This window comes from Acipenser ruthenus, chromosome 7 (assembly GCF_902713425.1).
Source record: "Acipenser ruthenus chromosome 7, fAciRut3.2 maternal haplotype, whole genome shotgun sequence".
NCBI classification, from domain to species: domain Eukaryota; kingdom Metazoa; phylum Chordata; class Actinopteri; order Acipenseriformes; family Acipenseridae; genus Acipenser; species Acipenser ruthenus.
Window position 1 is genome coordinate 36,872,365 of NC_081195.1, and position 13,805 is coordinate 36,886,169.

General features: G+C 40.4%; 1 protein-coding gene across 2 annotated transcripts in view; it reads left to right on the forward strand.

Annotated features, from left to right (window-relative positions):
• LOC117414668 (ras association domain-containing protein 3-like) overlaps positions 1 to 13,303 on the forward strand; it is an 82,990-nt gene extending 69,687 nt beyond the window's left edge. For both annotated transcript variants that reach the window (XM_034024431.3, XM_034024432.3), the window contains 4 exons: positions 2,525 to 2,632; positions 4,528 to 4,783; positions 9,486 to 9,595; positions 10,816 to 13,303. In XM_034024431.3, the coding sequence (XP_033880322.3) occupies positions 2,525 to 2,632; positions 4,528 to 4,783; positions 9,486 to 9,595; positions 10,816 to 10,965 (624 nt within the window). In that variant the 3' untranslated portion in view covers positions 10,966 to 13,303. The remainder of the gene's footprint in view (positions 1 to 2,524; positions 2,633 to 4,527; positions 4,784 to 9,485; positions 9,596 to 10,815) is intronic.
• Positions 13,304 to 13,805: the final 502 nt, after the last annotated feature.

The following is a 13,805-nucleotide window of genomic DNA, read 5'->3' on the forward strand; positions in this document are numbered from 1 at the left end:
CAGAAAGAAACAAAAGCAAACCAATACGTATCTGCGGCTGCACAGCGTATCTGATATCAAGACAGACTCTTGGGTGTTCCCGCAATGCTTTGAAGAGAAACATAACCAGTAAAACACAGCTCTGGTTGCTAGCAGCTCATTTTGCATCAAGCAACAGACTCTAAATGTGGTCCTGTTCCACTAAGACCATTCTCTGGTTTGTTGGTGATTCTGTACAGTACCCATATCAACCACAACTATTAAACACTGCTGAATTAAGAAATACTAAGAAATGTAATACATTCGGTGACAAACGTTTCAGCTAGTACAGTGAAAACATTGAGAAACACTTCAAGGGAAACATTGGTCATTGAATTTATTATGTTTGTTAATATTTACAGTATTTACTTAGTGGGAAGTCTGAATTTAATGGCAGGTAAAACATGTTGAGATATTTTTGTTGTTTTAATACCCATGTGAATCAGTTTAAAACAAACTGTTTATCTGAAATGTAGCCATCTCTTGTTCTCGGGGTTGTGTAAACATTTCCGTTTGCAGAAGTTACTGTCCCAATGGCAGCTGCACAGCGTGCCAGCAACATGAATAACACACAGTACAGGAGGGCAGTGCCTTAAACCCAACCACACAATACTGAATTAGTCTAGGCAAAAGACACCTGGACAGTGCTCCCCTTCGTAACATGGTAAGTATACTGTACCACGGAATTGGTTATAAGGCAGCATGGTTGTGGATCCCATTTGCCCCAGAATGCCATTCCAGTAGCACTTTCATTTTCGTTCTAAGAAGGAACATCAATAGCACAGCTACACAGTAGCATTATAAAGGGGAACACAGTACTGATTTCCAGGGAATTCCTGTAGAGCCGCAGAGTACAAAAAAAGGTTTCTTTAGAAAGCTGAATAAATAGTGCGCAGCTTCAGACCTCGCTTCAGTAGTTCTGTGGTTGCATGTTTTTTTAAAACACATCAGTACACTGCATTATGACCTCGCCCAAGACTACAGATTGCCGTTTTTCGAACCTTTTAAAAACCTTACATGGGATACTCTGAAAGAGACCAACATGGAGCTCAATGAGTCATGCAGTCTACAGGTCTAGAGCCATTCCTTCAACGCCCTGCTGCACTCCAGAACGTCATCCCTGCTTACAGCATTCTTCCGTCTGCCCACTCTACTCGACAGACCAGTTTGTTTGCATGCCCCAGTGGTAAATTTAGCTGAAGGGAGGTAGTATTATTATGAGTATCATACTGATAACATTTTTACAAGAAACTACAGTACATATTGTAGCTGATATTTGTAAAATGAACCTTCAGAAAGGAATGTTCCTCTTCATTACAGTGTATGCCATGCTTACTAGTCCAGCAAAAACTGCTTCTGAAACGACTCTTATGAAAATGATGTAGTTCCAGAGCCGAGAAACCCTGTTGGTGGTTCTGTTTTTAGGGTGCTTTACTCCACTGTGGGCGCCCTTCTTCTGAAAGAACACTTGCTGCATTATTTTAATAAGCGATATTCCTGCAGCACTGCAGCTCCTCGTTCAAAGTCAAGAAATATTTGCCCTTGAGGGGGAGGACGTGGGCTTGAGCTTTGTTTGGGTAACATGGTGCTGCAGAAATGTGTGAGTGTTTTAGTGAAGAGACCTTGTCCTGTAGTTCTCTTTACAGTCTGTAATGAATATGCTGTACATACTTTCTAGTTTGTCTAATTGATGAAACTTGCCAAGGACTGACTTCAGTACAAGCTGTTTAATGTACTGTACTTGAATCATAATCTGCGGTTATATTAAGGCAGTCTGTCCAGCTGTCTTTCTGCAAGTCATTTTTCTGGAGTTTCATGTATCTGGAGATGTGCTTGTTTGATTGTGGTGAAACTTGCTATTGGACATTTCTTTTAAGTTATTGACGGTGTCATCCAGGGTACATGGAGACACTGTCCGTCCAGATGCTGTTACGCTTACATTTTTAAACACCTCGATGTCTCTCAACAGAGGTCCTGAAAACCAGTAATGTTTGACTATCCGCAACTATTTAGCATATCAATCAAGCGTGGGAGCAATTGTTCGCTCTTGAGAAGCAGGTGCGTTACCTAGTCAGCTCCTATCAAAATATATTGTATGCCATTCATTATATGAACTTCAAATGTCTTCTTTTCGCCACTAAAAAAGTAGGACTTATCAAGTAGTGGCACCGTGACTTTAAATGACTTGGTGGAAAACATTTAAAATGATGAGCAGGGCTGGGGCACGGTTCCAAAATATCCTCTCCGATGGCCTGCTGCAGTACCCCCGGAGCTGAGCGTATGTCTGTACCTTCCTCACGGCAATCCGTTCTGCAGAACACTGGTGTGGGTGCGCTGTGCTGAGCCTTCATCCAAGCCATTTCTGCAGTGTGGAACAGGGCAGCGCAGTCAGGTTAGAGGGCCTGTACCTCTTGTGAGACTCTGTGCTCTTATTATTGATCACCGTCGCTGTGTACTTTGTTGTTTATTGATATTTACCTCGTTATTTTTATTTTATTTTTTTCAGGATGTGGAGAAAGAGCGGGAGCTGCGCACACACCTCAGCAAAGAAGAAATCCGACAGAAGCTTGAGCTCTACAATTCCTCGGTTACAGACCACCTGAAAATGACCCTGGTGAGTGCCTGCGTGTGCTGTGTTCGGTGTGAAAATGACCCTGGCTAGTGCTTGCGTGCTCTGCGATCGGTGTGCGTGTTTCTAGAAAAGTTGAATGCAGCACAGTAGAGATGTTTGAGTTATTTTGAAGTAAAATGGACGTGTTTCAATCACACATTTCTAATGTACTTGTAAAATGAACTTTGTAACAAACTAGAGTTGTCCAATATTCTGAATAAAAACATGCATTTATTCTGTTTAGGATATTTTTGTTAGATGGATGATGGTTCACAAATGTGGTTAACACAAAATAATCTGTGAGATGTAAGAAGTTAGTACTCAATAATAATAATAATAATAATAATAATAATAATAATAATAATAATAATAATAATATTTATTGTTTGCATTTAACCACACAGAACCATTATGTTTTCTATTTATTCTACTTGGATTAATACAGGTTTTCCATTCTGAGGATTTTTCTTACACTTCAGTAGAGGATACTAGCTGACTGTGTAATGTTTTAATTAGATTTTTTCCTTGAAACAAGTGAAGCTCTGTTTGCCTCAAACCGACCTTTTTTAAATATGGAAAAATGTATGCGCTTTGGGGGGTGGGGGGTGTATATCAAACTCAATAGACAAAACAGTCCTGTTAGGTTTATGTCTTTTGACAGAGCACTGAATCTTAGCGGCTTGGTATTTCAAACAAGGAGTGTCTTTAGCAACAGCGTGACTCTTCCAGACAGCGGTTCTGCATGCTTTAGTGCATTGCAGGGATGGGAATAAGACTTCTGTTGCACAGCAGTTTCACCCATTCCAGGTTTTAATATGTGCTTGATGAGAAACTCAGGTGTGTCTTATTAAACTCCTAGTGAAACCAGGAATGGATCAGACTGCTATGCCATGGGATTCTTAATTCCATTATTCCGATTTATCTATCTGAATGATTGCACTTAAGATTTTTTTTTTCCATTTTCTAGAACTTTCTGTGATCTTGTTGCTGTTGTGTGATTTGATATACATGTTTGGCAACCAGTGTGGTTGAATGAGAAACGCTGTGTTACGCCCTAAATGTGGGATATATGCACTAGCCGGGTGAAATGGTGTCAACATTTAAGCATTAGCCAAACGTTAAACAATTAGTTTTGTCCATTGTCAGAAATATCAGGCCACAGAAAGGTGTTAGTCTTAATGTTTGCATTGTAGTAAGTCAGGGTTTCTAGGTATATTATTGAAATTAACAGGTGCCAGGAGTTTGAACAATCGGGCCCCTGCTAAATCTGCTCTGAACTGATCCCCCTGGAATACATCTCCCCTGCGCCTGGAGGTTGACTGTTAGTTGTTCATATAAGGGAAGAAACAATATGTTTAATGGGCTGCTCAAACTCCTGGCTACTAAATAATTTAAATGATATACTTAATTGATGGTTGTTTGGAAACTCAGAGCTCAGTGCAGGGCTGTTCCTTCAGTCTTTTCCACATACAACTCAATACTCTAAATTTATATTCTTATACACCGTGTTTTTAAACATGAGTAATCCTAAAGTTTAAACATTTACTGTCCTTCTCCAATTGGGTTGCTGTCAGGTCATCAGTCACCAGCTGCAACCTCTATGATTGACACACGTTTCAAAGAGGGGTGAAAGTATATACGAGAAGGACGTCCGACTCCTGCAGTGTCTTCCTGCTTGACAAGACTCTTGCTTTCTCAAAGGGCTCATTGCAAAAGTGCCCATCCTTTTAGTTTGTTTTTGCATGCCTTTTGCTCTTCAGCTGTTCAACATGACAATGATTACAAAATAATTTACATGCACAAAACAAAACCTCTCCAAAAATGCATGTTTGATTTAACCACCATACAGAATGCTATTCAGCTGAATCCTCGTCTTTTTTTTTTTCTTCCCCCTGAAGAATCCTGTTGGCTCCTACACAGGTTTCATTAAAGTCCAGATGGAGCTGCGGCGGCCCATCACAGTGCGTGGCCCGGGGGGCTCAGCCCAGAGCAGCGAGGATGCCTTCTATCTGCCCAAGGGCTCCATCAACACCCTACACATCAGCAGCAGCAACACCGCGAGGGAGGTCATCGAGGCGCTGCTCAGCAAGTTCATGGTGGTGGACAACCCTGCCAAGTTTGCATTGTACAAGCGCATCTGCAGGGAAGACCAAGGTAAGAAGCGACTACGTTCAGCATGCTCAGGGGAACAAGACCGGACGCAGTAATGCCACGCTGTTATTATGCCTGCTTTTGATCTATACATTGATAACTCATTTTTGTAGCATGGGGCTTGAAATCTGGCTTGAGAACCCCCCCAAATATTTGGCAGAAGAATCCGCATGGTAATAGTACCAACATAAATGGCTGGTTTCACAGACCCCGATAACCAGTAATGATAAATTGGGTAAGATAGTCCAAGATTAGTGCTAATGAGGGTGCATGAAACCAGCCCATAGTGTCAGAAACTCACACTAGCCCACGATTGGGTGCAGGACTGGGGTGAGTTCCTTAATATAACCTGACAACCTATGAGCTTGTCTTGTATTCTGGGCGTCTTAAGTTCTGTCCTGTATTTTAATATTTGTAGTCGTTGATAGATGAAGTGGTAGCCGTATCAGTCCAGAGATGATAGACGAAGAGAAGGAGATGTGATGCCTTTTCTTGGACTAACTAAACAATAATTAATCACAAGCTTTCATGACCTCAAAGGTCTCTAGGTGAAAGTAGGAAAGATAGATTGGTGTTTATAATGTGTGAACATTTTTATAATGTGAACATCAATCTCTATTTCCTACTTTCACCTGAAGAAGAGACATTTTGAGGTCTTGAAAGCTTGTGATTTAATTATTGTTTAATTTGTTCAATAAAAGGGATCGCACCTCCTTCTTTGTCTAATTTGTAGTGAAACCCTTCCATTTTATGAACAAGAAGATTGAAATGGTGTCAAGTATGTGTCTAGCCAATGACAGTAACGAATGAGGTTACAAACTGCACACTACATCTATAATGACATGTGCATGATCAAATCTATCACACACCTACATCTATATGGCTCAAGCTAGTGCACAAGTATCTAGCTTTGCAAACGAACACTGTTCTACTCACAGATATGTAGACTCTTTACAAGGGATTATAGAGAGACATCCCTGGGATGTGCAGATTGGGCGTGAATTTGAAACTGGCCTGTCCAGAGATGCAGCTGTGAATTGCAGGGAGGGACTGGTTGAGGAAAAGCTGAGCGGACAGACAGGGAAGTGTGGCACTCAGTGGGCAGGTCAGCACTAACCCAAGAGCAACCACTGGCAGTCTCTGTGGGAATCCCTTTACCACAGACTCTGTGACAGATGAGTAGCCCACTTGCTGTTTTAAAATGGTTACATACCAGGCTAATCAGGGTTACTATAACACATCACAGGCAGACCCTTTATTTACTTCTCTAAACCACCACTGGAATGGCAGAACCCTGGGGTTCCGATTTCCCTCTACCTCTGCACCACAGGGATTTCAGGATCTGTATGAAGCTTCAGAAGGAGGTAGATTTAATGCAGGTTTAACAGCTCCGGATGTCTGTGTTGTTGAAGCAGAGAAAATGTCACGCAATTGCTTATGGAGCAATCTCCCAGTTGATTATTGGCCCAGGGTGTGTGAATAAAAACAGTTGCTTTGATATTTTTAAAAAGAAATTTGCAACAGTTTGAGGCAGAAACGGTAGGTTTTTAAAATATTCACCAACTTGAAAGATGGTGGTTAACTCCTAGTGACTGGTGAGACAGTGTCTATGTAATTAAATGATGGCTTGTTGCTTGAAAACATGGTAGGCAGGAAAAAAAATAAAACAGTTTTGAATGCTAAGCTGCACACTATCGGCATAACTGCACAGGCAAGCTGAAGGCACTCAAAGGCTTAGTGCCTGTTCAGATGAGTTCGAGGGAGCACAAAGGGCAGGTAGGTTTCAGTAGCCCCGCTTGCAGGATAGAATAGCTGGCATGCCTGAGAAGAATCTGTGTGCGTGAGTGTATTAGAGGGTGGTTTCAAGTGTTTATCCAGGCAGACTGTTTGTTTGAGATCATTGGGTTCATAACTGATACCCTTATTAGTGCAACATGTTCTCTCATTGCAATAGGTATCGCTGTTACTAAAGGGGTTTGTACGGTTAATTGAATTTATTATGGGCTTTCTTTGACCAGTTACAAATACAGAGTGTGTAGTAAACAACCCACCATAAAGTAAAAAAAACACCACAGCCTTGCACAAGGTAATTTAGACACATTCTGTTTGAAATAACGTAGTTGTAATACCTCGATGGTTGCCACCTTTAGATTAGCTTGGGCCATATTTTCAAAGTGTTTCCTCCAGTATTTTATTAACTCCTATTTTCTGAAAGTAAAACACCAGTTTAAATTTACAACCCTGCAGTTTATTGCTGTGTGTGTTTTGACTGAGAGAGACTGGGAAGTACAGTATCTGTCTGTGCAGTACTGTTCACTGCACTTCAGTACAAAACCAGTTCTCTTTTGTTTTAAGAGTTCTCTTTCTTTAATAATGTAATGCCATGTTAAGAAGGTGGTAAGGTGGTATAGCCATCCACGGGTGGGAAGTACCTTGGCCAATTGTGAGTGAGGTTTTAAAAAGATTGATTCATTTCATTAAAATGGAGAACCTCTACATTCAATCCAGTATATTTTATTTAAAAAAAAAAAAAAAAAAACTTTAGAGATTTATTAGATTTAATAGTAAATTAGCTGGGATGTTTGGCAGGCTAATTGAGACTGGCTATGAAATCAGCACCTTACTGTAGACTGTACAGTAAACCCCCCCTGTTAATGGACAGCAGAGTGTGTTGGATTACCCAGTGCTGAGTATACTACTGATGGCTTGATTTACTTACTCGTCAGCAGCTGCACCCACGTCCAAAAAAATAAAGACACTAGATTTACACATCACAGTCCAGGCGTGTTTAGAAAACGTGTGGGCATACTTCACGCCCTGGCACACACTGATTCAGAAACTGCACAGAATAGACTTGAGGAATGAAATCGGAGGTTTGAAATACGTCATGCTTAAACTCCAGTTGACTTGCGTCCTCCTTTTTATTTCCCCAGTTCGTGGTTCAGTTGCTGTCTAGACTGGTTTAGAGCACATTGACACATTGTTCACGGTCACATGCGCTTGTCTTTTCAGTGATTGATGGTGAGCTAAAGCACTCGTGTTGCTCTGGTGCCAGCAGAGCACTTGAAAGAGCTCCTCTGACTTCACAGCAAGCGAGCGCGAGACCAGTAATGCAATCGGAGGCATTTGATCCGATTTGTCTTGTTGCAGTGTGACCCTGTGAAGACATCTCTAAGAGGAGGCCCTGCAGTGAAACGTCAGCTTGATCTGTGAAGGGTGTTAACCATTTGGGGATTTGTCTTCAATTACAATAGCAGCGACGCATCTGAAAGTGTGTGTGTGCGCACTTGGGAAGCTCAAATTACAAAAACAACAGTCTTCCAGGACAGCCTTGGAAATGATTCAGAAGACTTGATGTTTCATCTTTTTTGATTTCAACCAATCGTTTTGCTATTCTAATACAAGTTACAGTACTGTTTCTTTTAGGTTTGCCGACCATCTTGTACTGTAGTTAATAAGATTGTAAACATTTATTAACCAGTGTATTAACTCGGAGGTTCGCAAACATATTTGTTTTCTGGGACTTAAATTTAAAAACTATTTAGAATAGAGCCCTATTTCATAGCAGTTTCACCTGTTCCAGGTTATAAAATGAGTTTGATTAGCTGCAGTGTATAGGTAACAAGCTCAGGTGAGTCTTATTAGACTCATAGTGAAACCAGGAATGGATCAAACTGCTATGCCATGGGCGTCTTATTGCCATCCCTGGGTGTCCCCTATAGAAAACTGAGCAAAAGGCTTATTGCAAAAAAGTTGTCCATTTATTCTGTTTAGGATATTTTTGTTAGATGGATGATGGTTCACAAATGTGGTTAACACAACAATAATCTGTGAGTGATGTAAGAAGTTAGTCCTCAATAATTAATAATAATGATGATGATGATGATGATGATATGCAAACAATAATATTTATTGTTTGCATTTAACCACACAGAACCATTATGTTTTCTATTTATTCTACTTGGATTAATACAGGTTTTCCATCCTGAGGATTTTTCTTACACTTCAGTAGAGGATACTAGCTGACTGTGTAATGTTTTAATTAGATTTTTTCCTTGAAACAAGTGAAGCTCTGTTTGCCTCAAACCGACGTTTTTAAATATGGAAAAATGTATGCGCTTTGGGGGGTGTATATCAAACTCGATAGACAAAACAGTCCTGTTAAGTTTATATCTTTTGACAGAGCACTGAATCTCAGCGGCTTGGTATTTCAAACAAGGAGTGTCTTTAGCAACAGCGTGACTCTTCCAGACAGCGGTTCTGCATGCTTTAGTGCATTGCAGGGATGGGAATAAGACTCCTGTTGCACAACAGTTTCACCCATTCCAGGTTTTAATATGTGCTTGATGAGAAACTCAGGTGTGTCTTATTAGACTCGTAGTGAAACCAGGAATGGATCAAACTGCTATGCCATGGGAGTCTTATTGCCATCCCTGGGTGTCCCCTATAGAAAACTGAGCAAAAGGCTAATTGCAAGAAAGCTGTACTGCGGTGACAGTGTTTATTGAGCAGTAAGTATCTGACCTGTCCCTCGCTACAACAGTAAAATAGTTTCTAGTTTCCTGGGCAACCTTTGCAGAACCACTGTATTAACTGAATTGAACGCGTTCTACTGGACTCTGGCAGGGGCACCTGGTTTAATTTTCGCTCCTGATTGCTGAATATTTCATTGGTTTTTCTAGCAGTTGTTCTTTTTCTTTTTCAGTGTATGTGTGTAAGTTGTCGGACGGGGAGCACCCTCTGTATCTGCGGTTGCTGGCGGGGCCCAACACAGACACGCTGAGCTTTGTCCTGCGCGAGCAGCAGACAGGAGAGGTAAGACACTGCACCATTATTATCAGTGCGTAACATCCGCAGATATTTATACACACAGCAGCACTGTTTCTTGTACAGGCGACTCTGACTCAACATGTCTTTCCTTGTGTACCTCGTGATGCTGAACTCTTCAACGATATCCCATTTGTCTTAATCTCTCAATCGACCCCCCCGGTAACCAGTTACATTTCAAACGCCCTGTTTATTTCCTGCTCTTATCATGATAAAACTTGCGGTTTTAGCTGCTTCCTCCTCTTATTATGTATGTAAAAACACCAATTCTACACCTGACAATCCCTTTAGTTATATTGTGAAATCTTTATCTGATAGCTGGGTATACAACTATGGCCAAAAGTCGAATGAAACCTGCTGAAATAGTGTTATGTTAATGTATTGAATTACTTACCACTTTAGTTTTTCTATATACGAATTGTCAATGGCCTCAGTCCTAAAATTATAGTTGATGCTAAACTTTTGGCCAAAGCTGTAGGTAACCGGATGCCACAGGATGTAATGTTTTAAACGCTTATTTAACATAAAAATCATTATGTTATTTACTTTAGCCTATTGTGTTGATTCCAGAGGCCCCTCTAGTTCAGAATAGAAAATCAACACGATTATGGGAGTCCAAAGTCCTCAAGTACCGTATAAACAAACGTGTGTGTAATCTGGCTCTTTAACCTGGAAAGGGCAAAAATAAAACCATAAAATGATAACTCCTATCACATTATAACCTCAAAGAAAGAATAAAGGCACACTTTCCTTCGACCCAGGCTCGAACCCCCTAAGTCAGACTTGTGACCTGTATGTCTTTCCTTTTTACAGAGATGTAGGTTAGACTTAAGTCTTCAGCTGGGGTCCAGGAAGAAAACAACACACTAGTAGTAAATTAAAGACAGCTCCATTCAAAACAGCAGACTAGTAAACTGCTGGTAAAACAAAAATCTACATCCTAAAGCCATTTTTATTTCGTTTTCAGTATGACACTTTCTGTAAAGTTGCTTGGTGCTGAATAGAGCAGCAGTACTTGGATACACACATGCTTTGGCACGACTCTCTTAGTAATTTTAATGTTGTCCTGTATTCTGGAATAATTGTGTGTGTGTTGACTCTTTAGATAGCTGCTTTGGACATGAGCCTTGCAACATAAGCTGGAATGCCTTGCCTGCACACTTCATGAGCTCCTACTGTCTTTCTAACATGCACTCTCCCACCCGCAGTGGGACGCCTTTTCTGTTCCAGAGCTCCAGAACTTCGTGCGGATTCTGGACAAAGAGGAATCGGACCACTTGAGCTCCCTGATGAGGCGCTATGCCACCTACAGGAAGAAACTGGAGGAGGCACTGCAAGAACAGAGCAAGCCAGGCTAGGGGAGCCAAACAGCCCGGGGGCCACAATGGCATGCATTTAGCAGGGCCTGCGTGTGACTGCAAGACTGCCTGCTTTAGAAAAATCAATGGAGTGCTTTTATTTGGTGCACGGGCTACCATGAGAACTGGAACTTCGGATCCGAGCACAGGGTCGCATTTAACAGCTGGCACACTTCAAATATTTATTGACGGCTGCAAGCGTGTTGATGTTACTCATCATCCAGCACTCTGCCTGCCTGCCTGCCTGCCTGCCTGTCTGGGCATTTTTAAGTTACCTCTGTGAATCTGAAAGTCACTTTTATTTTATGTTATTTGTATTTTATTGTATATGATATTGTGAACTGTAAAAAAATCTTGTTACTTTTAATTTATAAGGCAGGAGTGGAGAAAAGAATGTATAGGTATTTTTTTTTTTTTTTTACTGGTTTAGCTAAGAAGAGTATAAAAACTGTATCACGAAGCAAGTTCACTGGACGCATTGGGAACTATGGGATTTTCCAGTTGGAATGATGGTGTCAGAGATGAGTGTCAGTGCGTTCCAGTAAGGGCAGTATTGGAGAGATGTTGATAGGAAGGATCAGAGATGGGTAAGAGTGTGTGACGAGATGAGGAGGAGGAAGAATGTGTAAGATGGGGAGTTGGGGGGTTGGAGCAGGTGAGGGGAGCTGGTCTGAGGGAAGCTGGTTAGGGAGAAGAAGGAATGGAAAAAGTAAGGGTGATCTGGGATTAGGCAGTGAGCAAAGGCAATGTGCCTGCTACTGCAATTTGAAACATTTGCTTTACTATTTGTGAAATCGGGTAGGTTAGAAACCAGTTCGCTCTGACACTTTCTCTCTACAGTAAGATTATTTTAAGTAAGGGTCTTAAACTCAGGAGTGAAACACGGCCTGACAGGCAGAGACCCATTGGGCTGCACAGTATATATGATGAAGCCCGATGATTTTGATTAACTAACAAGTCCAACTTCATATTTACATTGATGCACAATCGCAGGAAGTTCCATGCAGTCGATTCTAAAATCACAATCCGTTGTGTTTTTTTTTTTTTTTTTTTTTTATAGTGGAAAGCTTGAAGCCTTAATCTCACTTGTACAAGCTGTGAACACAGGACTGTGATCTCCAGCAGTTTGAACAGTTGTAAATACTTGTTTTCATCACAGACATGCATGTATATTCATCACAGTTTTCACCTTATTTCCTGCCTAGGAAGCACTGTTTCAATTACAACCCCCTCCTTTAAACTCTGAAGCTGCTGATCACATGCAAGCCACTGTCTATCTTGTCTTCATATTGCACATCTTTCAATTAGTACTGTATGACGAGTTGCTGATTGGTACTGATTCACAATGAAGCACTGGCACTGATCCGCAGACATGCTGTAGGATGGAGACTTTTCTGTCAAGGGCTTGGTTTGTTACACCCCAAGGGTGACATCTAGTGGGCAACTGCTTACTGCACATTTACCAGTCATTGAATTTGTATGTATAATATGCCAGAGTTTGTTAACTTTGTTTGGGTGATCAAATTCTGTTTTTTGTTTTATTTATTTTGTTTTAACCAAAGACTTCTGATACTTTTTAAAGAGCTTACCTGATGTTTTGTTGAGTCAGTCATTTAAAGGATCGCTAACCAAGACTTCTACAATCCATTTTTACCTCTATATAACTGGCAGCATGATCACGGGCCCCCTTTAACTGGTTTGTTTTTACTTTTATGCAAGATATGCACAAAACAAGATTAGTGTAGCTTTCCGGAACTTCCTATGTCGTAGGTCAGGTTTAATCCAATGGTCTGGCAGCAATTGGACTATGTGATCTACACCACAGGACGTGAAAAATCCACATGGCCTGAAAAAAGCCTTTAAAGAACCAAAATCCGATTGGCATTATATAAGGGGGCGGGGATTTTGCCAATACTATCAAGAGGAAAGAAGGAGGATTTTAAAGCTTTGATTAGCCCTCGTCTCATTTTAGGCACACTTTCACAGGCATTTCTTAAGCCATTTATATGACAATCCTTTCTATATGAGGCAGAGTGCAGTGTGGGCAGCACCGTACACTCTGTGCAGCAACGCACACGCGCAGATTTAATGTGAATACTGTAGCGCACGTGTGAGCTATATTTTTTTAAAACTTCAATCAGCAAGGTAATTTAGGGCACTTTACGACACCTTTTGAGGGATCCACTTGTGTTTTGTTTAATGCTGCGACCGCTATAAATGATTGACGGCTTAATCAAGTCAATTTACGTATTCCTGTTTTGTAGTTGTTTTTAGAAAAGTTATTTAACCTAGCAATGATCATGATTTGAATATAACTTTTTTTTTTTTTTTTTTTTTACTGTGAAATTGTCAAACTGCAGTTTGTTGTACAGAAATGGTGTTTCATAAAGAAAAAAACAAGTTTAGATTTGTTATAAAATGGATTTTGGTCAAAATGAGGATTGAGTTGATACTAAAGCAGGCTTTAAATGGGTCCAAGTTGCTGAGGGGCTGCAAAAAGAACATGTCCATTGATGCAATTATTTGGGGACACGTTTTGGTCAGTATTGTTGATGAAGAAAATACTGTTTCTTTCAATAAGGCATTATATGTTATGCACTAGATTACTATGAATAGAAATAATACACCCCTGATTAGGGCAATACACAAATACAAGGCAGTGATGCTTGTTTAATAGTTTCACACTGGTAAAAAAAAAAAAAAAAAAAATGGATATATAAAAAAATATATTACTTTAATAAAGACCTATACTGTATGGGCTTGGTCTATAAGTGTTAATTTCAGGAAATAATAAAATAAACTGTAAACATTTTAAAATATTGATGGTACAAGAAAGATCT